A 21,099-nucleotide genomic window follows, 5' to 3' on the forward strand; every position below is an offset into this window, starting at 1 on the left:
GGTGCAAAGTAGGCATAGCGGCCAGGTTGTTCCGAAAGTAGTCTCCTCTTTAGCGAAAATTTAATATATATGTATATATATCTTTTGTAAAAGAACCCAGTATGATCGAAATGTTAGCCAAACCCGCCATTTTCAAATCCCGATATCACCCTATCCCAGTGAGTTTGCCGCATAGAATACACAATTTGCAAAAGAGTTCACGTGAGCATCCAATTTCCTCCTACTTTTCCCTGCTCATAATGTGTATTTATTTGTTCGGCATATACACAATCGAACAAACATGAAGTCGTTCAGTCTCCTTTCCATCCTTACGGCATCTCTCGCACCTGCTATCACGGATGCGCTCAAGCCGTCGAAGTGTGGTGGGTCACTCACTAGTGCTTGTCTCAGCGAAACTGACAAAAGGTACGATGCCGACTATCCCGTGTCCATTGTGGAGCAAAACCCAACATGGAATCAATTTGAGGGCTTGTGGAAAATTACAATCAAAAATTACGAGGGCGACGGCACACCAGCATTGCCTACACCTTACAACGCAGCAATCGATCAGGGTGTGCCGTATACTCGAGACGATGTAGTGGGCTTTTACAATCACTCTTTGATTGGCTCGAGAATGTCGATTAATCGATACTACGTCTTCAATCCAGCCCCGGAAGCTTTCTGCAACCAAACGTTCGAGCCACCATTCCTGAATGTCGCAGGACCTGGTGTTTGCGGAGTCAATGGATATGCGTTTACGGCTGGGCAGTACGGTACAAGCACCCACGACAACAATGGTAAGTCTGGGGATGAGAGAAGCCACTTACCGAACTTCGTCCGGAAGGAGAACCTGTTTGGTTTCTGTCAATCTTATCCTGTGTATATTTGCTAATGTAGGCGATGTTTCGTTTTTCCGCGTGTATGGTGGATATTCGAATCTTCCCAGTAAACTTCCATACGATTTGAATCCACCAGGTCGATTCAGCTGGATTGATTCTAGTACATTATGGGGAACTAACAGCGTTGAAGGATTTTTCAGCCAAAATAATCCCTACATTTTCCTCGACAACAACACAGCGTTGGTCAACTCCAACTTCATCAGCTTGGTCGAAAGAACACGCGGGGTCACCGCCATTTCCGAAATGGTGCGAATGGAAGAGAGTGAGTGGATTGCTGCCATTGAGCAAGCGTACGACGACAGCAACGTCATCGAATCCCAAAGAATCCCAGTTCCTTTCCAGGAGTTCACCTTGGACCCTGCGTCATACCCCACCGAGGAAGAGTGGTGTGGAGGGGTGGGCAACGATCCTGCATGCACCGTGTCCCAGTTTCAGGAACCTGACGCCAAGTTGAAGACCGGTCCGCTCTTGGGATTCATCATCCTTGGTCTCGCTGTTTTTTGCATTCCCCTGTACGCGTTTTACCGTTATCGAATTGAGCAGCAGGAGCGCCGTATCAAGGCCCAATTCATTCGCGGTGTCGCCAAGAACATTTCCATTTCACCTTCGGCTGGAGCTCTTTCCCAAGAGAATCTGATTGCGGAGTTCGCGCGCATCGACAAAGACAATGGCGGTACCATTGAGAAAGCAGGTAAGATTTGATCAAGATCTGCTTGAGATTCATAGATTGACGGACTGGACTGTTCATCTGGACTCAACGTCCTTTATTCTTTACTATTCTATTACAGAGCTCAAAGCTTGGATTGACGAAGGAAAGCTGGGCAACATTTCCGATAAAGATTTCAATGCCTTGTGGAGCGCGTTGGATATTGACGGATCGGGTACGGTGGACTTTGTGGAGTTTTGCACTTTCCTCAGCGGTTGTGGCGAAGCATTCGACGAAGTGTACGACCAGCAAGAGAAAATGAGTAAGCAAGAGAAAATGAAGTATGCTTCCTCTCGCTTGCTCAACTCCAATGCAGGTGATGACGAGAAGGATATTGAAAAAGACATCAAAGATTAAGAAGGTTGTGGAAAGACAGGACGGTTGACCAATAGGTCGTCGGGTCACCATCTGTCTAGTACTGTATTTCACATTTGTTGGTAGTTCTTAAAGTTAGGAAAAAGAGGACAGCCTTTAAACGATATATGCCTGTTGAGGTGTTGCTTTTCCTACCGTCAATGTAGCCAGTTGGTAGATAAGCACTACTAGATGACTTCGAATAAAAGCTGCCGAGACGAAAAGTAGGCATGGATATCATAGCTTTGTCATTCCTCAGTTCCTGTCATCCATATTTATGCTCTGTCTTAATTGGCTCAGACGAAAATGCAGACAGCAATGAGACACGGTCAAAAGCAGATGGCCCCTCGTATGTCTGGGAAAAGGCACCCATGCCCTCACTGTCAAGGCACTTCACGATCAATCACTAAGCCATCAATTTTACAGTTAGTATCCGATGGTAAAGGGATCCGACCCATTCGCCCAACTGATCCTCCATTATTCCGTTTCTAGACGCTGTTGCCTGTGAGTAATCTGAGAAATCATGAGGGTGTGCACAACACAGTACTCTTCCTTGTTCCGCTGGCTCTTTTGGACGACGGCCATTCCGGCAGCGTTCGCCTGGAGTCCCATGATTCCTTCGGAGCCTCGTCGATCGCATCACACAACGCGACCAAAATTTGGTCGCGTTGCTTCAGTTCTGGCGGCAACTGTGCAACCCGACAAAGATCAGGCCTTTACCACGAAATCCTCGACGAGAATTGCTCAGTCGCGCACGGGTAGGAACGATCAGAGCCCTCCCGACTTTTTGACGCTGGCCTTTGCCAGTACCGAGTGCGACAACGTCAATCGGCCTCCGTCGCTCAATGTCTTGATTCGCAGTATAGAACATTTAACAACGGCCTCCGACGGTCACATGCTGACGGATGTTCGTGGAGTGTTTGTAGACCATGCGCGACTGGGGAGCATCGCTGCTGTCGCGCACGCTATTGGGCAACTCCCCGTCGGATCCGTTCCGCCCCTCACACCCCTGGCCGTCTACTGTCTCGGACACGCTTTTGCCTCGCAACTGCTGGAAGACACTCCAGCTGAGGAGAACGTGACCATTTTGGTGGGACGTGATCCTCGTATCCACGGTATGCGCTTGGCGGACGCACTGGGACGCGGCGCGGAAGCTGCGGATCCACGAATTCGCGTCGTCTACACCGGAATCGCCACTACCCCAGGCTGTGCCAGTTTCGTCCGTAGTGGACGTGCCGACGCAGCTGTCATGGTCACCGCCAGTCATTTGCCTCGCGATCGCAACGGGCTCAAATTCTTTCGACGGGCCCGCACGCTCGATGCACGAGTCGGCGATGACTCCGCTTCGGCCGTTTCCATTGCCGATTTGGGAGCTCGCGCGATACAATGCGCCACCGAATGGCATTCGGCCGGAATTCTGCCCCCGGCGAGTGGAAAAGACTCTGTCATGTGCTCGGCGTGGGTAGACTGGATGCCCTATTATGCAAAAGAACTGCGACAAGCCATTGTGGACCAAGTGGGCCACCAGTCCTGTGACAAGACCAGCGCCAACGACCAGATATCACAACAGCCACTGCGCGGTCTCAAGATTGTATTGAATGCGGGCAATGGAAGCGGTGCCTTCTTTCACAAAATCCTCCAGGAGTTGGGAGCCGATACGACCGGATCCTTGCACTTGGAATACAATGGTGAGTTCCCCAACGGTGTACCCAATCCAGAATCACCTGCCATGGTATCGGAAACCGAGCAAGCCTGCGCTCTGGTAAAAGCCGATCTGGGAATTTTACTCGATACGGATGCTGATCGGTGTGGCTTTGTGGTACCTAGCCGTCACGACAAGAATACGTACGAGCCTCTCAATCGCAATCGCCTGATTGCCCTTTTGGGCGTAATCATGTCCCGGTCCTCTCCGGGGAGCGCCATTGTGACCGATTCGGTAACGTCGGAAGGACTAGCGACATTTTTACAGGGAAGTCTAGGTCTACAACACGTGCGATACCTCAAGGGTTACGCCAACGTAATCGGTAAGGCTCGATCACTCTCGGAATCCAACGTGGTCGCTGCGAATTTGGCGATTGAAACTTCGGGACACTGTGCGTTTCGTGAAAATGACTACCTCGATGATGGCACCTACTGTGCCGTCAAGGTGCTAAGTTTGATGGCTCGTGAGCGAGCGGCCAACGCCAAATCCAACTTGCTGGATTTGATCGCCGATTTGGTGGAATTGGACGAAGTCGCCGAATTACGAATGGCGACGCTGGACGACTCTTTGGATACAATGCAGCAAGTGTTTGACCTTTGCGCTCTGGAACTGGAGCGTCACGCACAAAATTCGGATATAGAGTGGGAAATCGATGTGGACAATCTGGAGGGTATTCGCATCCGAATTGGTGACGGTCAGTTCTTTATGCTACGCAAGAGTCTACACGATCCCATTATCAGTCTACAAATCGAAGCCAGCAGCAAGGATATTGCCAGGCGGCGAATCATGGTTCCGATAATCGAGCTATTCGATTCCTTGGAACAGATTCAAGCACAACTCGATCTCTCTGTGTTGCGCCAATTCTAATTTTTAAACTGCTTAAAAAATAGCAAGAAAGCACAAAAGAAAATATTTTTTCGTACGTTGTATCCTGCTATTAAAAGAAGCGTTTCAACGCCGACGGTGCTTGTTCTCTCGGTGCTTCTGACGCAATTTCACCTCTGATCTCAGTCGCTTTGGCTACCTTTTCTTTTTCTCGAGCCTCTCGCAACTTGAGCGTATTCTGATCAACCACATTCTTGTGTTTGCGTCGCAACTTGGTCTGAATCTTGCTTCTACCCCGTTTCTTGGATTTTTCTTTTTTAGGTGCTTTTTTGTTGTGATTGGCTTCTTCTTGCAGATCTTGTAATCGTTCCAATCTCTTGTGCGGGTCGGATTCTTCAATACCCCCAACCTGATCCGGATCCAAGGCAATCATTTCTGGCTGTAATTTATCGAGCAACGCCCGTACTTCAGCCTCCTTACGTTGCTTAGCATCCTGATGGGGGTTGGTATTATATTCCGAGGTGTCCACAGACGGTTCACCAGCCCCGGGTACAACAATACTACTTACACCTCGCGAGTGTCCGATACCCAAAACATCTTCAAACGGTCGGAAGCGCACTGTCTCCACCGGCCCACAACGCGGCATGCTGTGGTGCATGTATGGATCCTGAGTCTTACGATGCAGTGCATCGGCATTCCAAATTGTTGTTTGCCCGGCGTGCCCCACTGCCAACAAGCCCCTTTGAGAAATATCTATGCTCGTCGGAACTCCGCCGCGGACAAAATACGAGATCGTTTCCTTATACATGCGCAGGTCCCAGATTCGTATCCGGCGATCCGCCCCACCCGTCACCATCACTTGTCCAGTGGGATCCACCGCGAGACTATGGACTGCGGCGCCCTTGTGACATAAAAGCTTCGCCAGATACTTTCCCTGTGCCGGACTCCATAGTGTGACGGTACCATTCGAGTGACCCGCGTGCAGAATGGCATTGGTGGGGTTTTGTCGCAATACGCGACACGCACCGAGCTGCGTACGATGTTGCGATACTAACGCACCCGTACTCGTATCCTGATACTTAAGCCAACCGGCGCGGCCCACCGAGGCCAACAACCAGTGGTAGGGTAAAAATTGCAGGGCCATGGGATCTGAATGATCGGAGAGGCGGTGTACTTCGGCTCCAGTCTGATCATAAATGAACGCATGATTCTTCTGAGCGGCGGCAAAGAGCGTGAAATTGTGCAGGAAGCAGGCGTCCCGAATTCGTTCTTGCACGTAAAATTCCGTCACTAGGGACTGTTGGTGACAATCCATCATTGCCAAGTGCCCAGCGGCACCGTACATGATGTTGTAACGACCACTGCGGTCATATTCTAATCCGTATGGAGCTGATTGATGCATATCAAGATTGTAAATATGGCGAGCCGTGTCATCATCGAGATAATTGCGCTTGAGCTCCGTCTGAGTCAAGGATGTAGTACGTTCCATATCGTTTTCGGGTTCCAGCAACCCAGCTTGGTCTGTCTGGAGAATGTCGGCTGCCTCCGCCGCCTTGACAGCAGCTTCGAGGCGCTTTGTTTCGTGACGCTCCAGCTGATGCCGCAATACCTTGTTATTGTTGGTCGGTCCGCGTTTTCGACGACGTTGCAAGGCCAGCTTCTGCTTGTCGTTGAGCGCCTCCAGGTTGGGATTACGATCATCGAGTGCAAGGTGGGCACGGCGTTCTTTCGTTTTACCGGCGTTGAGGAACTTTTCCACCGTTTCCTGTTGTTTCTGTGCTCTTTGTTGGAGATCGTGACGTTTTTCCTTGGCTTCCTTGGACGACAAGCCTCGCGCGACTTGTAGACTGCCATTGGGATCGCTGTCGATTTTGGGCTTTTTCATCAGCGGACGGTCCTCTTCTTGTTCGGCATCCGAAGATGCGGCTCGGCCTTTGCTCCGGCTTTTGGAACCTCCCATCCTGCTCTTCTTTTTGGTTCGCTCTCGCGACGGGTATGCTAACGATATATTTACCGATACAGGACCACTCCTTTGGGCTTACCAGTAGATAGATATATCTGCCTTTCTGTTCCTCGCTTCATGCTTGTTTTTCTGGGCCGTCGTCCCATGACGACGAGCAAGCTATACGGTCGCGTGCCAGACGGTGCTTTGAGATCGATGTTTTCCTTTGAGGTCGATGTTTTCTATATTTGAATTCCCAGTTACATATTTGAAGATTGTGTGATGACGGACGGGCGGACTTCACTGGCATCGTAGCTTTCGCATCGACCCAATCCAAGCAAGAAACCTACCGCGGTCTGTTTGGTACGAAGAGCGTCTGTCTGTAATCCGTTCCCAGTTCCGGCGTTGAATGAGTCACACAGGGATCAGTCCACGGCGGTTGTCTACGGATAACCAGTACGGATCGTGACCTTCTACGAATCCATGTCACCCGCGCAGAGAGCCGCACGTACCGTACGGTGCGCTCACGACCGCGCGTCGACGGGGTTCCACTCGTCGTGTGGGCGTCCCCGACAATCTCCTTCGTTCGGTTCACTTTTGCCGCAGCCTCCAACGAAGCCGCAACAACATCCATCACAATTTCTTTCGACGTTTCACGATCGACCAACACTAACAAAATGGCTGGAACCAACGGTAATGGCAATGGCAATGGTACCGCTCCTCGTGTAGGAACAGACCGTGTCAAACAGGGCCTTGCGCAGATGCTCAAGGGAGGTGTGATTGTAAGTACACTGGTTTCCGACGACGCAGATGGGAGATCTCGCGACGGCGGTGGCGGAAGGATGGCTTCTGTCTTGCTGACGTCAATACCGCAAAATTGTATGGCCAAATTATAAGCGTTCTACGTCATCATCGGAAAGCCTACCGTCCATAGGTAAACTCGAGAGAACTTTTTAAACTCCCGAGAGGAAACGGGAAGAATGAGGGAAGGATCTTGGCTGTTTTCAGTACACTGCTTTTATCCGCAGTTGAAACCACCAAATCGATGGACTCCAATTCAGCCGAGAGAAATTGTACCTACGATAACCAGAAGCTATTCTGTGCTTACCGGACGTTTTTGAGTTTCGCGAATTTTTACACCTTCCGATCGATTTCAATCCAACCGCCTTTGTTTTCGTTCCGTTTTCGGTACAAGTCGTTCTCACACAATTCTCATGTTTGTGATCGTAGATGGACGTCATGAATGTGGAGCAGGCCAAGATTGCCGAAGCCGCTGGTGCCGTCGCTGTTATGGCTCTGGAGCGCATTCCAGCCGACATTCGCCGGGACGGTGGCGTCGCCCGTATGTCAGATCCGGCCTTGATCAAGGAAATCAAGAACGCGGTTACCATCCCCGTCATGGCCAAGGCACGTATTGGACATTTCGTGGAAGCCCAGATTTTGGAAGCTTGCGAGATTGATTACATCGACGAATCCGAAGTTCTTACCATGGCCGATGATGTCCACCATTTGGACAAGACACAGTACAGTGTACCCTTTGTCTGCGGTTGCCGCAACCTTGGTGAAGCCCTCCGTCGTATTGCCGAGGGAGCTTCCATGCTCCGTACCAAGGGTGAAGCCGGTACCGGTAATATTGTGGAAGCCGTCCGTCACGCCCGCACCGTGCAGTCCGAGATCAAGCGTCTCGCTTCCATGAGCAAGGACGAACTCTTCGTGGCCGCCAAAGAGTTGCGTGCCCCTTACGAGCTCGTCAAAGAAGTTGCCGAGCTTGGCAAGCTTCCTGTCGTCAACTTTGCCGCCGGTGGTGTCGCCACCCCAGCCGATGCTGCCCTCATGATGCAACTCGGTTTGGACGGTGTCTTTGTCGGTTCGGGTATTTTCAAGTCCCACAACCCTGAAGAGCGTGCACGTGCCATCGTACAGGCCGTTACGCACTACAAAGACCCCAAGGTATTGATGGAAGTTTCTACCGGATTGGGACCGGCCATGGTGGGTATCGCCGATATCAAGGGTGACAAGGTCAACTTCCGGGATCGTGAAGGAGGTGAATTCGCCTACGAGGGCAAGGTGCCACCCAAGAAGGATTTACACGGATACACCGAGACCCAAATGTATGGATCGTCCTGGAATAACTAAAAACAAAAGTAGTCTGAGCGGCTTTGCCTAACGCAACGAACTCGCTTGGAGTTATGGCCCTCTGTGATCTTCGTCGCACATTTTAATATTGATTCGTAATTTCTGCTAAGCAAGCAAGCAAGAATGTAGTAGCACACGGTTGTATTCCATCGTTACATTTGCTATGCCTTGTTTTTTCAAAACTCGGCGTTGCCGGGATACCGGGGAAAGGCAATTGCCTCTCGAATGTTTTCGATGCCACACACGTAGGTCACCAACCGTTCGAATCCGAGACCGTACCCGGCGTGCGGGACGGATCCAAACCGGCGCAAATCCAGGTACCACCAGTAGTCTTCCTTATCAAGCCCAACGTCGGCAATTTTCTGCTCCAGTACATCCAACCGTTCCTCACGTTGACTCCCACCGATCAGTTCTCCGACGCCGGGAACAAGCAAGTCCATGGCATTGACCGTTTCCCCGCCGTCCTCTTCATTATCACGCATGTAGAAGGCTTTGATGGCCTTGGGATAGTTGTACACAAACACGGCACTTTCAAACTTGGTTTCCGCCAACCATCGTTCATGCTCCGTCGCCAAGTCGGTACCAAAGGATACGTCTGGAAATTGCCACTTGCTGGGATCCTTGTTGATCTCTTCCTGCAAAAACTCGATCGCTTCCCGGTAAGAAACGCGAACAAATGGTTTCTGCACGAGTTTTTCCAGTCTCGTCATTAGGGCCTTGTCGTAGAACTTTTGAAAGAACTCCAAATCTTCCCCACAGGAGTCCAACACGTGCTGTACTACGTACTTCAGCATATTTTCGGCGTTGTTCATGGCGGAAGTCAAATCAGCAAAGGCCATTTCCGGTTCGACCATGTGAAATTCGGCCAAATGGCGACTCGTTTGGGAATTTTCGGCTCGAAACGTCGGACCAAACGTGTAAATATCACCCAACGCGCAGGCGTGTGTTTCACCCCCCAGCTGACCCGAGACAGTCAAGTATGCCGGTTTACCGAAAAAGTCCTCACTGTAATCGACTCGATCCTGCTCTTTGCCGTTCTCGTTCTTGGCTTTGGGCAAGGTCGAGACGCTGTCGAGATTGAGCGTCGTGACGCGGAACAGTTCGCCGGCTCCTTCACAATCCGAAGCTGTCACGAGAGGCGTCTGCACGTACACGAACCCTTGCGTTTGAAAAAAAGCGTGAATCGCGCCGGCCAAATGCGATCGTACTCGAGCTACCGCAGCAATGGTATTTGTTCGGGGCCGCAAATGCGCAATCGATCGCAAATATTCCAGAGTGTGACGTTTCTTGGCGAGCGGGTAAGTTTCGGCCGGACAGGCTCCCACGACACGCAGGACTGTAGCGGCCAATTCGACCGCTTGCTTCCCGCCTTGACTAGCCACCAATGGGCCGGTGAGTTCCACCGCACATCCGGTCGTGACCTTATCGAGTTCCGCCTTGGTCGCTTCGTCGACTTTATCAAAAACAATCACGCACTGAATGCCGGAAAGGTTACTGCCGTCGTTGACTTCCACAAAGGCGAGAGTCTTTTGCTTCCGCACGGTCCGGACCCAGCCTTTGATGGAAACAGGGCCATCCATAGGCTCCAGGGCGTCAATAGTTTTTACGCGGCGTGGTAAGGATCCGATACTGTTGATGGTACTTTCCGTATCCGTATCTGTCGCGGAAAAGAGTCGCTGACTTGCTGGCCGGGTTTGACCTGCACCGCTCAATCTCGGAAAGCTGCTGCTTGCCATCACAGCGGCAGTCGTAGTCGGACAAGCCATTCGTCCGACAGTAGCAGGTTGAAAGGCTGCAGACATCGAAAACCGACGGCTCAACGAGAGCATCAACATGATGAAAGCTCCAGCAGGCACACCCAGGAATCTCGACATGTGTAGAGGTGACTTTCAAAAGAGAGACTTACCAAGGTTTCTAGGATTGTTGATCCTTTGATCCTTCAAAGATCCTCTTTCCAGTCCAGCCTACGCTTTTCCAACGGGTCTCTGGATGAGCTCGGCGGTGCTTCTTTCGTGCTCTCACAGTCAGCCAAGGGACGAAATCGCCAGGATGTGGAAGAAGACAACGACCGATTTGCTCGGACGCCACGAGTTGCGTCTTACGTCAGTCCCGAAGATACGGGAATAAAAACTATCTGCTCGACAGCGTCGGCCTAGAGAGTGTGATCTGACTGACATGACTCACAGTTACACGCTTGTTGTGTCTTACAGATAAGACGCATTGTCGTTACAGGCAGCAGCAGTGCCCATTCCTTGTATTTCTCCTCAGTCTACCCGCGCTATCATGCAATTTGGCTTTGAAAACAATTTCTTATATCTGCGTCTCACAGTCAGTCAATTATCGAGCCTTACCGTAAATCAAGTATGGCGACGCACTGCTTAGAGCACATTCATCGAGGTAACTTCGCAACTCTGAACCTCGTCTTCCATCTCCAAAATCTTTTCGACAACATCATCGGAGGAGTTATTGACACCCATAACAAACGTGCACTGAATTTTCTTGATCCCGTAGGCGACATCCGCCAGATTACAGGATTCGCCCCATTTGAGACCGTCCTGCACAATCGTTTCCGTAATTTTCTTCCACAACACCATGAGATCCTGTTCCACGTCCCAGGGTTTGATTTCAATGGCCACAAGAGTACGCTGATTGGCTTCTTTCTTGGCCGTACGTTCTTCTGCTTCCTTTTTGAGACGAGCCAACATATCGGCACGGGATTCTTTGGGTTCGTCGTCTTCCTCGTCGTCGTCACCAAATACGTCGAATTCGTCCTCGGCGTCGGCCTTGGCGGCGGCGGGAGCCGCGGCAGCCGCCGGTGCCGGTGGACTCAAGTTCAGCCCACGCACGCCTTGCAAGGCCGCAACGTGAATGTACCAACGGTACGAATGCGGAAATTTGGCCGCGTCCGGAACGGACTCGAATTTCGCAAACATTTCCGAGTCGGCCGGGGAAAAGGACCAGCCTTCAATGTAGGACTTGGATCCCATGAATCCATTAAAGGCAGCAGCACCTTTGTCCGAAGAGACGTCAAACTGAAGAAAACAAAATAAAGGGAATTGCGGTGAGAACAATCCTTCCGAAACACATCTTGTGACCCGATTTGCCAGACAATGCTTGTTGCGCGTGTACCCGTTTGCAGATCCCGACATTGCCCTCTTTCTGGTTGTCACGCCCGCCGTAAACAGAACGACGAATAAAGAATCGTACCTTGGGGCCTCCCATGGTATAAAAAGGAGATTTGGTAGGGCGAACAGTAAGAGTGCGAGTAGGCAGTTGGGCAAGACAACAATGTTGTGGTTTGTGCGAACGAGACACCTCGAGAATGCCGGCGAGACAAAACCTGCGCGAGAGGCGCAACACCAGTCACAATCCGGCCGGGAAGATTCGCGGTCGGTACGGAGCCATTCAATTCCACGTATACGGTACTTGATTACGGAGCAATGGACAGACAATCTCACCTCAACCCTGGTAATCTCAAATTAAAGGGGGTAGCCGCCGACGAAAGTACGACACAATACAATCACAGTCACAGTCACAGTCAGCACAAACATAAATTGTTTGAGTCAATCCAAATGCTTTCATAATTAATCAAGAATATTTGGACATTTCACACGTCACGCCACTGACATTGGCATCGAAGCCGCCATGCAAAATCCAGAAGTGTGACCATGGCCCCGAGTTGGTAGTTGGAAGACCCCGCTCACGGCCTTAACGAGAGCCCCGGTAGCTCCATATGCTTGGAAAATGAAAGGAAGACCAAAGGTACCGACCAGGAACGCTTCTGGGTCCGCGGGTACCTCGACAGGCGGAAGCGGAACGCGTTCGAAGTACCTCCGCTATATTGGCGTGTTTATTCAGTGCTTTGTCTTTCTTGGAGGGGTGACTATAGGGATGGATTTGTACGTGCTATGGCCCAACGCTTCTCACGTACATCCACAACCAGCGACTTCAGCAAGCATACCTCAGAGTCACCTTTTGAGTCCCCACGCCGTACATCTTTCCAGTCTCCAACATGTTCTGGAAACCGAAACAAAGTCAGAATACCTTTCCAATTACCATTCCCACTCACTACACGACCAGAAGGGCCACGATCGTGTTCTTCAGATGCTACATAAAGCCAATGTAACCTTGGATGCAAAAACGATGGCGCAGCTGCCCACTTGGTCACAGATCGTGGCTCAGTACGGCCCCAACCCGGTCATTTTCGGGCTCGACACGTGCACACAGTTCCGCAATACGGTTCCGGAACTCCGTCGGATGTTGGGAGCCGCCGGTATGTTTTCGACCGGAACGAATCTCGTGACGTCGCTACTGAAGAGCAACTGCCAGATTCCCGCGCGTGTGGCGCATTTTGGCGTCAACGCGACGAAAGAAGCGCACGGGATGCGTTGGCAGGTTCCTTGGGGCAAACACACGCCGGCGTCCTATCGGCTCGCGCACGCGACCGAAAAGGCCAAGGGGATTGCGAAAGAAGACTTACTGCCAATTGTTACTATCCGGAATCCGTGGCGGTGGATGCAGAGTATGTGCAAGAATCCGTACTCTGCCCGTTGGCCACATCATCAAATCTGTCCCCATTTGCAAGATATTGTTGGAGATGATGCGAGTTGGATTCCGGTGACGGTCAAGTACGGCGCCGCCGAAGAATCGTACCAGAGTCTCGTGCACTTGTACAATGAATGGTATGCCCTTTATCGGGACGCCAGCTATCCGAGGTTAATCATACGGATGGAAGACTTGATTTTTCGGGCCGAAGAAACCGTGACAGCTGTATGCGAATGTGCGGGTGGACTAATTCGGCGCGATCAACCTTTTCAACAACCACTGGAATCGGCAAAAAATGACTCTCCTGGGCACGATACAAGCATTGGAATGGTGGAAGCATGGATAAAGTACAGTCAACCTCTGAGGCCAAATGCAGGTTTCACTAAAGAGGACTACAATGCGGGCAGCACAGCCATTGATCCGTTCTGGATGAGTTACTTTCAATACCAGAGTCCTCCTGTATAGCAACTGGAAGGATGTTTATTTACTACAGGGGAGTATGCAGTCCTCGTTGCCACTCTCTAGTACCATTATTCTATTGATTGGAGACTGAACATGTTCGCTGTTCTCTTCAGTTGTCGTGATGTAGCTCGAAGGCGTATGGAAAAAGCTCAAGTCTTCCTTATTCAAATTAAGTTTGTTGACATAAAACAAATTGCCTCACCTCTCTGTAAATGCGATATGTTAGCTTGCTCGAGTGCCAGTATCCAAAAATCCTGAATGTAAGGTCAGAGACACAACAAATATTCGTGTCATGCATGTCTGATCATTAGATTCTGCCATACCTCGTCTCTCGGCAAAGACATCAGCATGCGACACCTCTCTGCATACTGCGAAATTGCGAGAGCCTTCGGTCGTGTCTTGCAGTTAGTGGAGACCGTTCGAGTGGATTTAGGAGACACCCAGATCCGGAATAGGAGGAAGAGCAGTCGACGTCGCTGAAATTCGTCGACGCGTATTCGCCATGAGAGACTTCAGCGACATTTTTGGTTCTACGCAATCTTTAGTGTTTGCATGCTCGATCAATTTTGAATCAGCCAAGGGCGTATTCTTGCCCTTTTGTAGTGTCACGAATTGCTTCACCAGTAGGGCATTCCATTTCTTTAGCTGTGTCACGTTCACCGGTGGGTTCTTTTTGGATGTAAAGATGGGACTGTAGGGAGTGTTTGCTGTTACCGAAATTCCTCTTAGAGACATGGCCATCTGGTGCGAAATCCACGTCGCAGTGGCGCATTCTGCTCCCTCAATGCGAGTACAATGAGTTTTCTTTTCAAAAGAAGTATAGTATTCATTAGCATCCTTGGCGTCCAAGACCGCTAGTTTGTGCGCCCTTGAGAGAGCCCAGTTCGACATATGCGAGACCTGTTGCGCGATCCGTTGTGGATTCACTTCAAGGGCCCGGCGCTGTCTTGATTGTTCTTTTAGCACGGTTTGGCGATAAGCCGTGCGGTGGGAGTACATTTCGGTATTGAGCAAAGGTGATTTGTACGGTTCCAGTCCACGCAGACAGTAGTTGGGTTCCAACATTGAAATTTCTCCACCCACCGTGCGAAAAACACGGATAGTCTGGACGCGATCGTATAGAAAGTTGTCGTACTCCGAACGCTTGGAGAAATAAAAAAGGTGATACGTGAGGCGATTGCTTTTCGAGAGAAGCACCTAAAAGCAGGATATTCACCCTTCCCCAAGCAAACTTACCGTGTACCACAGACTCGATCTCACCGTAGATTTCTCTTCCCTAGGCATACGTTCTTCGTAGATTGGGAATCCGTGCTCTTCGTTCCGACAAGGAGAGAAACGAACTTTCTTCTCTCTTCGCTTTTGCCGCTTTGGGCTTTCATCGCTAGGATGAGGCGACGGTGAAACGGCACGTTTCCGGGCTGAAGCTTTACTGTTGCAAGGCGTGGCAACCATTTGCACTAACACAATATCAAACCGAAATGCCGAATATTCTTCACAATCTATGGCGAAGAAAAGCAAAGGTTATTGCTATTCCAGTGGCGGTGTGGCGACATGAGCTGCTGGAGTAGTGAGACTCGAGTTCATTATAATCCAAAACTCGGGGGCATTGTGGCCATAGGTTTAGTGCGATGACCTATGTGGGGCAGGTCACTATGCAAGTTCGAGATATGAAACAGAAAAGGAACAAAATATCAAGTGCCCCGAGCCGGTTTTTGCAGAATCTACCCCAATTCACAAGGCTGATAGTTAAAATACAAGAAAACTTATGACGGGCTTCGGAGAGTCATTTACTGTTTGCTTTGATATTGAAAACTAACAGTAAATTGTCATATTCTGTGAAAAGCAGTACCCTTATACAGGTATTACCTGAAAGGGGAGAGACATATACCGTTTTCTTCGCCAGCAGCTAATAGTCATGGCCCATGCAATCTCCCGTGACTCATGGGAGATTGCTTCTTCTCTTAAGCCAAGAATGCAGATTCATGACCACCATAACAACTACAATACAATTCAAAATGACCTGTAAAATCATACCCCGTGACGATTCGGGAATATTTCCTTATACAACATTTCAAAGGATCTATAAACATTTCCTCTATATCGACAAATTTGGCCTGGGCGATCACGAACGCGACACGACTCTCGCGACTCGTTCGATATCACTTCTAAACATCGAGACCCGATCGAGACAAGCAATGCAGGATTGATGATCCTGAGGCTTCGGGTCAGGTCCGGCAGATGATTGCCTTTTTTGCCCGATTGGAGCCCTCTGGCCAACATCCAAACCCATCAAACCGTAGAAGGGTGACGACATCAAAAGAACTCACAGTCAACAGTATTCCATAGAGACGAACCTAAAGTCGGTCTTCCAGTCGCTCACGATTCCTTCATTTGCCAACGAACTATCACTCATTCAGTACCCTTTAGGGCCTATAAGCAAAACAGCCCGAAAGCGTAAATGTGATCTCAGGCTCAGCTAACTTTTACCCTCGGCCAGCTTGAAAGACATTCTGCACAGAAATAGGCTGCAATGCATATCTAATTCAATGCATACAGTATCTGGGTTAGATTCTAGACACTTTTATGAGAAGTCTTTCCTTTCTTTAGTCAACTGCAACCTCGGCCCGGGGTTGCGATCACCATTCTTCGCTCATGTTCGAAGAGCAAAAGTGTGCGGGTTTGTGATGCAATGGAAGAAAGACCCTTGCGAATTGGTTGCACGCCAAGCTACTGTGCCAGTCCGCATGCCTTCCATTCTCTCGGACACGGTGCATGCCATTTTTGTTTATACATGAGCCAGCTTATATTTACAAGTGTTTCCATAGATTTGTAAAATTTCGTTATTGACAGTGAACATAGTTCTGATGAAACAGCAAGCGACATTCCTGACCAAAAGTTATATACCGTGATCGCGAAAGACGCTGATTAACCATACTTTCAATTCCTCAAATGAGGAATCAAGGCCTCGGAATAGCTGTCCAATAAGAGCGAATGGTACGCATGCTCAACATATTTCAGAATAAGTGTGAAAGGCTAAAATAAGCTTGCATATGGCCTCATTAAGTTGTTTGGTTGTTTGGAAACCTTGGGTTGATGGTGAAATCTTGGATACATAGCTATTGTTTAGAGATATTTTGTACTATGAAAGAGCGAGCTTTCGTTCCATTCTGAAACGTTCAAGGGCAAAGCTTTTAAGGCAGCTTTCAAGCGTTCCGTTCAAAGCACTAGCTCAAATTCTAGTATCATGAGAGTGCTGCCCCTCCTTCTGGTGGCTGGGCGTACTGGAAGAGCGTCATCAGGTGTGCACTCAGATGCTCCTGGGCGTAGCTCAAATCTTCATTGGTCAAACCGCTCAAGCGTTTCTTGTTGCTTCCGTACTTCACCATGGCGGAGATCATGTTGGAGCTAGCAATTATCGTACATACAGAATACCCAAAATTGTGTTACTGGATGTGTTGCGACATCAAATCACAAAGCACCATCTGCTGGAAGCTGCTGCTTACCTTCCTTTGTGAGCGGAACCCCATTTACCGGCATCGACGACGTACGAAAACGTATCTTGTTTGGGTATAGCTCCGGCACATGCACAAACAATCGAAAGTAGACTTTTCTGGTGAAAAATCAAATCTTCAAAGCGTATCAAAAGCCTGGGATACTCGGCCTGCAAATATTGTTGATACCAGTCGCTCCAAAAATGGGCCAACGACGGGTAATCGGCCGGCTTATTGGGGTAGTTGATACGCACCGGAATGGACTCGTTCGTGCCCAACTCGGAAAACTCTGCTCGGTCTTCCGGGGTAGGCACAAGATTGGGACAGTGCCGGGACACATTCTTGGACCAGGACGTGGCGTATGGGTGTTTGCACATGGATTGCATCCAGGAGTAGGGATCTCGAATCAGTACAACGGGTAGCACGTTGGATTTATTGACTTTATGGTCGTGCCCAGCCGTGTTGTTCCACTTGCGGCTCGCCAGCATATGCTTACCCCACGGAACTTGCCACCTCATGCCGCCGTGATGGTCGTGTTCGTTTTCGGGCATGATACAGTTACCTTCCAGGTACATGTTGAAGGGGTTGGTGCCGGTATTAAACAGTCCAGCCGTGCCAATAGAAGCATCTTCTCTAGGAATATTCGCGCGGAAATCTTCGCAAGTATCGAGGCCATAGACGACCGGACCGTCACCGTACAAAGCCTGAACTTCGGACCACAATGGGAGTTTCAAAACGCTCGCCACGTCAATGTCTTCGACTCCGGCATCTTTCAGAATTGCCAGCAACTCTTCGCGACCCTGGCGTGCTTGACCCATGTCCCTATTGGCTTGATCTGATTCTCTCTTTGGTATGGTTGCGTCGTCGCCGACGCCCCGTAGATCCTCTTGTTTGATCGCCGTAATACTGTGGTGTAAAATTTGTCCTTTCTTGTTGCGTTTTTCCACCTGCTGGGCCTTGTTTGTGCCGCTCCACAACGTTTTATTAAGGTGTTGTACGTAGGATGACTCGCGAGAAATCAGTTGGGAGAGATCGGATTGTGGAGACGGCAATCTCGAATGATAGAGCACGTTGATGAGAAAGGAAGTCATCAACAAGCACCCTATGGAACTCACCAATACGCGAAACAGAGCACTATTGGCTGAGGAAGCTTTTGCCCTAATATCTACAGATTTTTTCATACTCGTCGTTGAGAAAAGTCAGAGTTGCTGGTTGGAGAATTGCTCTTGACAGTGAATGCTGTACGCGCTATGGTCCAATCCGCAGAAAGAAAAATGCCAGTTGGCAATTTTTGATTTTTACAACAATGTCCAGTGTTCCCGAAGAATCTAGGAGGAAATACCGAGGCGTTTCGTTTGGGGAGAAGGACAGACCCACCCCGAGGGAACCAGACTTACACCGGTACGTCACTTCTGTGTCCTTCTGGTATGTAGCAAACGCGCCCTTATAAGAAATGAGTGTCCGGTGGTGGGAACTGTCACGGAAAAGGATTGCGTTGGTATCTTCTACCGTCGACACCCTTCTCCTTTGATTGACGTTAAGGAGAACGAACCGAGGAACAACCTCATGCAGGTGCTCACGCTTTCTTTGACGCCGGACTTCAAGATCCAAGTGAGGATTTCTGGCGCACGCTCGTCAGAACGAATAGGCCTTGTCCGATTTAGGGTGACGACAACTGAAGCTCCTTTGCCTTCCGAACGAACTGCAGCACTCTAACTCTACTCGCATCTACCTCTACTCGCCTACGCAGCCTTCTTGACAATGAGCGGTATCGACAATGAGGGTTCGACGCCGTCTCCCACAAACACTCTCGTGACGGCCTTGTTGACCGACATGTATCAAATATCCATGACCTATGCGCACTGGAAAAATGATCGAGCCGATGATGAATCTGTGTTTGAGCTCTTCTTCCGCAGGAATCCCTTCGGTGGAGAATACACGATCTTTGCCGGTCTTGACGAATGTCTCAAATTCATGGCGCACTTCAAATTTACACAGTCCGATGTTGACTATCTCAAGACAATACCGTCAATGAAAGGTTGTGACGATGCTTTCTTCGACTGGCTCTTGCAAGTCGACACATCCAAGGTCAAAGTTTACGCCATGCGGGACGGATCCGTCGCCTTTCCCCGTATGCCACTTCTCATGGTCCAAGGTCCACTGGGCATCGCCCAACTACTCGAAACAACGCTATTGACACTCGTCAATTACCCTAGTTTGATTGCCACCAACGCATCCCGGATGGTCTTGGCCGCGACGGAACGTCGTGAAGTGTCCGAAAGCCTGCCCGCGCAATGTCGTCAAACCCCCGTCTGTGTCGAGTTCGGTTTGCGGCGAGCTCAGGGTCCCGACGGGGGATTTAGTGCGAGCAAGTACGCGGCCATGGGCGGATTCGTCGCCACCTCCAACGTACAAGCCGGAAAGCTGCTGGGTCTGAATGTGGCGGGCACACACGCGCACGCTTTTGTCCAAACCTACACCGGTCTCGAAGAAGTAAAGGGTCGCACCGTGACCGACAACACTGAGCAAGGCACTGGGGAAAATGTCGAAATTCTCCCCAAGGTTTTGGAATACCGCCACAAATTGGCGACAGACAATCCAAATTTCGGCACCACAAACGACGGCGAACTGGCTGCGTTTATTGCCTACGCCGTCGCATTTCCACACAATTTTTTGTGTCTTGTGGATACGTACGAAACACTAACGTCGGGCTTACTAAATTTTGTCGTGGTCACGTTGGTCTTGGACGATCTTGGTTATGTTCCTAAGGGGATACGACTTGACTCGGGTGATCTAGCCTACCTCTCTCTGGAGTGTGCCAAGTGTTTCGCCAGCTTTGCAGAAAAACGTCCCTATTTTCACAATCTTTCGATTGTGGCAAGCAACGATATAAACGAGGATGTCCTACATGCGCTCAACAAGCAAGACCATGCCATAACCGTCTATGGAATCGGCACGAACCTGGTCACGTGCCAAGCTCAACCTGCCCTGGGCTGTGTGTATAAGCTCGTCGAAGTCGAAGGTAGACCGCGGATGAAACTCTCACAAGAAATCGAGAAAGTTTTGATTCCAGGCAGAAAGAAGCCTTACCGACTGGTTGGTAGGGATGGCCGTCCCATTATGGACTTACTGACGGGCTATGACGAATCTGAGCCTCAGACCAACGTACGCATTCTATGCCGCCACGCCTTTATCGAACGCAAACGAGCCGCCGTCACACCCTCCCGTGTTGAAGCTCTCCACGTCCTTGTCTTTGACCATGGCAAAGTTGTTCCGGATGCCAACCGAAATCTGGATCAAGCCCGTGTGGCGGCGGCCGAGGAATTGCAACGACTCCGCCCCGATGTGCGACGGTATTTTAACCCGACACCATACAAGATTGCCGTAACCGACAGTTTGTTTCACTTTTTACATGAGCTGTGGCAATCGGAAACACCCGTACCAGAGTTATCATAGTGACGAGAGCGGAATAGCAACGGCATTGTTTCGATGGTATTGGAGTTTCTTGTACATGCTCCATGCTTTATATTGTCTGGTTCCAGTAAAACTGGAGGAAGGGAGACTATGGCACAACATGATCCTTGTTTCCTGTGTCAGATCCGCACAAGGCTACCGGACTTGCATAAACTTTTTACAGTTAATCAATGTTTACTCTCCTGTCTTGCAGAATGAGACCCGAACAGAAAGTGGGACGGCGCGCCTGTACCATTTTATACATGTTACTTAATTGTAGAAACACAAAGCGGCAAAACTTCTTGAAGCAAGTCCTAATGAAGCGCATCTGCGGCAGCTCAACACCGTGTGAGACAAACGCTGTCACATGTGTGGTTCATTACGTTTACATATTCAAGGAGTTTGAGGTCGTGGCCGTCTTTGATGGAAAACCAGATTCTCTTTGTGTGTGCTGTTTCCTCTATTAAATGGAAGTCTGGGAACTAAGTGACAAATTTTTGGTATTTAGTTTGGATAGTTTGAATATTTAACAATATACTGGCGCCAAATGAAGCTACTTAGAGTGAACACGTTCTGTCCCCTTTTGGGAGTTTTCATCTTTTCCC

General features: G+C 49.8%; 10 protein-coding genes across 10 annotated transcripts; 5 read left to right on the top strand and 5 right to left on the bottom strand.

Annotated features, from left to right (window-relative positions):
* The first annotated feature begins 197 nt into the window (after positions 1–197).
* PHATRDRAFT_54954 (predicted protein) lies at positions 198–2,075 on the top strand. Its single transcript, XM_002183309.1, has 3 exons — positions 198–776; positions 877–1,569; positions 1,667–2,075. The coding sequence occupies exons 1-3, from the start codon at positions 281–283 to the stop codon at positions 1,939–1,941; spliced, it is 1,464 nt and encodes a 487-aa protein (XP_002183345.1). The 5' UTR covers positions 198–280; the 3' UTR covers positions 1,942–2,075.
* Positions 2,076–2,368: 293 nt separating this feature from the next.
* On the top strand, positions 2,369–4,543 carry PHATRDRAFT_48819 (predicted protein). Its single transcript, XM_002183310.1, has one exon. The coding sequence runs from the start codon at positions 2,462–2,464 to the stop codon at positions 4,505–4,507; it is 2,046 nt and encodes a 681-aa protein (XP_002183346.1). The 5' UTR covers positions 2,369–2,461; the 3' UTR covers positions 4,508–4,543.
* A 34-nt stretch (positions 4,544–4,577) lies between these two features.
* Positions 4,578–6,026, bottom strand: PHATRDRAFT_15481 (predicted protein; the record flags this gene model as incomplete). Its single annotated transcript, XM_002183434.1, has 1 exon — positions 4,578–6,026. A coding segment is annotated over one exon (1,449 nt), but the record flags the coding sequence as incomplete, so codon positions are not given.
* A 987-nt stretch (positions 6,027–7,013) lies between these two features.
* Positions 7,014–8,691, top strand: PHATRDRAFT_29885 (predicted protein). Its single transcript, XM_002183311.1, has 2 exons — positions 7,014–7,189; positions 7,638–8,691. The coding sequence occupies exons 1-2, from the start codon at positions 7,085–7,087 to the stop codon at positions 8,541–8,543; spliced, it is 1,011 nt and encodes a 336-aa protein (XP_002183347.1). The 5' UTR covers positions 7,014–7,084; the 3' UTR covers positions 8,544–8,691.
* Positions 8,692–8,719: 28 nt separating this feature from the next.
* On the bottom strand, positions 8,720–10,123 carry PHATRDRAFT_42247 (predicted protein; the record flags this gene model as incomplete). The annotated part of the gene is made up of 1 exon (XM_002183435.1): positions 8,720–10,123. One exon carries the CDS (start codon positions 10,121–10,123, stop codon positions 8,720–8,722), a length of 1,404 nt encoding a protein of 467 aa, XP_002183471.1.
* A 587-nt stretch (positions 10,124–10,710) lies between these two features.
* PHATRDRAFT_48822 (predicted protein) lies at positions 10,711–11,692 on the bottom strand (the record flags this gene model as incomplete). The annotated part of the gene is made up of 1 exon (XM_002183436.1): positions 10,711–11,692. The coding sequence occupies one exon, from the start codon at positions 11,690–11,692 to the stop codon at positions 10,922–10,924; it is 771 nt and encodes a 256-aa protein (XP_002183472.1). The 3' UTR covers positions 10,711–10,921.
* A 533-nt stretch (positions 11,693–12,225) lies between these two features.
* Positions 12,226–13,553, top strand: PHATRDRAFT_48823 (predicted protein; the record flags this gene model as incomplete). The annotated part of the gene is made up of 1 exon (XM_002183312.1): positions 12,226–13,553. The coding sequence occupies exon 1, from the start codon at positions 12,288–12,290 to the stop codon at positions 13,551–13,553; it is 1,266 nt and encodes a 421-aa protein (XP_002183348.1). The 5' UTR covers positions 12,226–12,287.
* A 426-nt stretch (positions 13,554–13,979) lies between these two features.
* PHATRDRAFT_48824 (predicted protein) lies at positions 13,980–15,447 on the bottom strand (the record flags this gene model as incomplete). Its single annotated transcript, XM_002183437.1, has 2 exons — positions 14,787–15,447; positions 13,980–14,747 (listed from the first exon to the last, which is right to left on the bottom strand). Exons 1-2 carry the CDS (start codon positions 15,000–15,002, stop codon positions 13,980–13,982), a joined length of 984 nt encoding a protein of 327 aa, XP_002183473.1. The 5' UTR covers positions 15,003–15,447.
* Positions 15,448–16,629: 1,182 nt separating this feature from the next.
* PHATRDRAFT_48825 (predicted protein) lies at positions 16,630–18,300 on the bottom strand. Its single transcript, XM_002183438.1, has 2 exons — positions 17,054–18,300; positions 16,630–16,955 (listed from the first exon to the last, which is right to left on the bottom strand). Exons 1-2 carry the CDS (start codon positions 18,220–18,222, stop codon positions 16,793–16,795), a joined length of 1,332 nt encoding a protein of 443 aa, XP_002183474.1. The 5' UTR covers positions 18,223–18,300; the 3' UTR covers positions 16,630–16,792.
* Positions 18,301–18,665: 365 nt separating this feature from the next.
* Positions 18,666–20,719, top strand: PHATRDRAFT_29887 (predicted protein). Its single transcript, XM_002183313.1, has one exon. It carries the CDS (start codon positions 18,803–18,805, stop codon positions 20,495–20,497), a length of 1,695 nt encoding a protein of 564 aa, XP_002183349.1. The 5' UTR covers positions 18,666–18,802; the 3' UTR covers positions 20,498–20,719.
* Positions 20,720–21,099: the final 380 nt, after the last annotated feature.

Source organism: Phaeodactylum tricornutum, chromosome 19 (genome assembly GCF_000150955.2).
Source record: "Phaeodactylum tricornutum CCAP 1055/1 chromosome 19, whole genome shotgun sequence".
Taxonomy (NCBI): Eukaryota; Bacillariophyta; class Bacillariophyceae; order Surirellales; family Neidiaceae; genus Phaeodactylum; species Phaeodactylum tricornutum.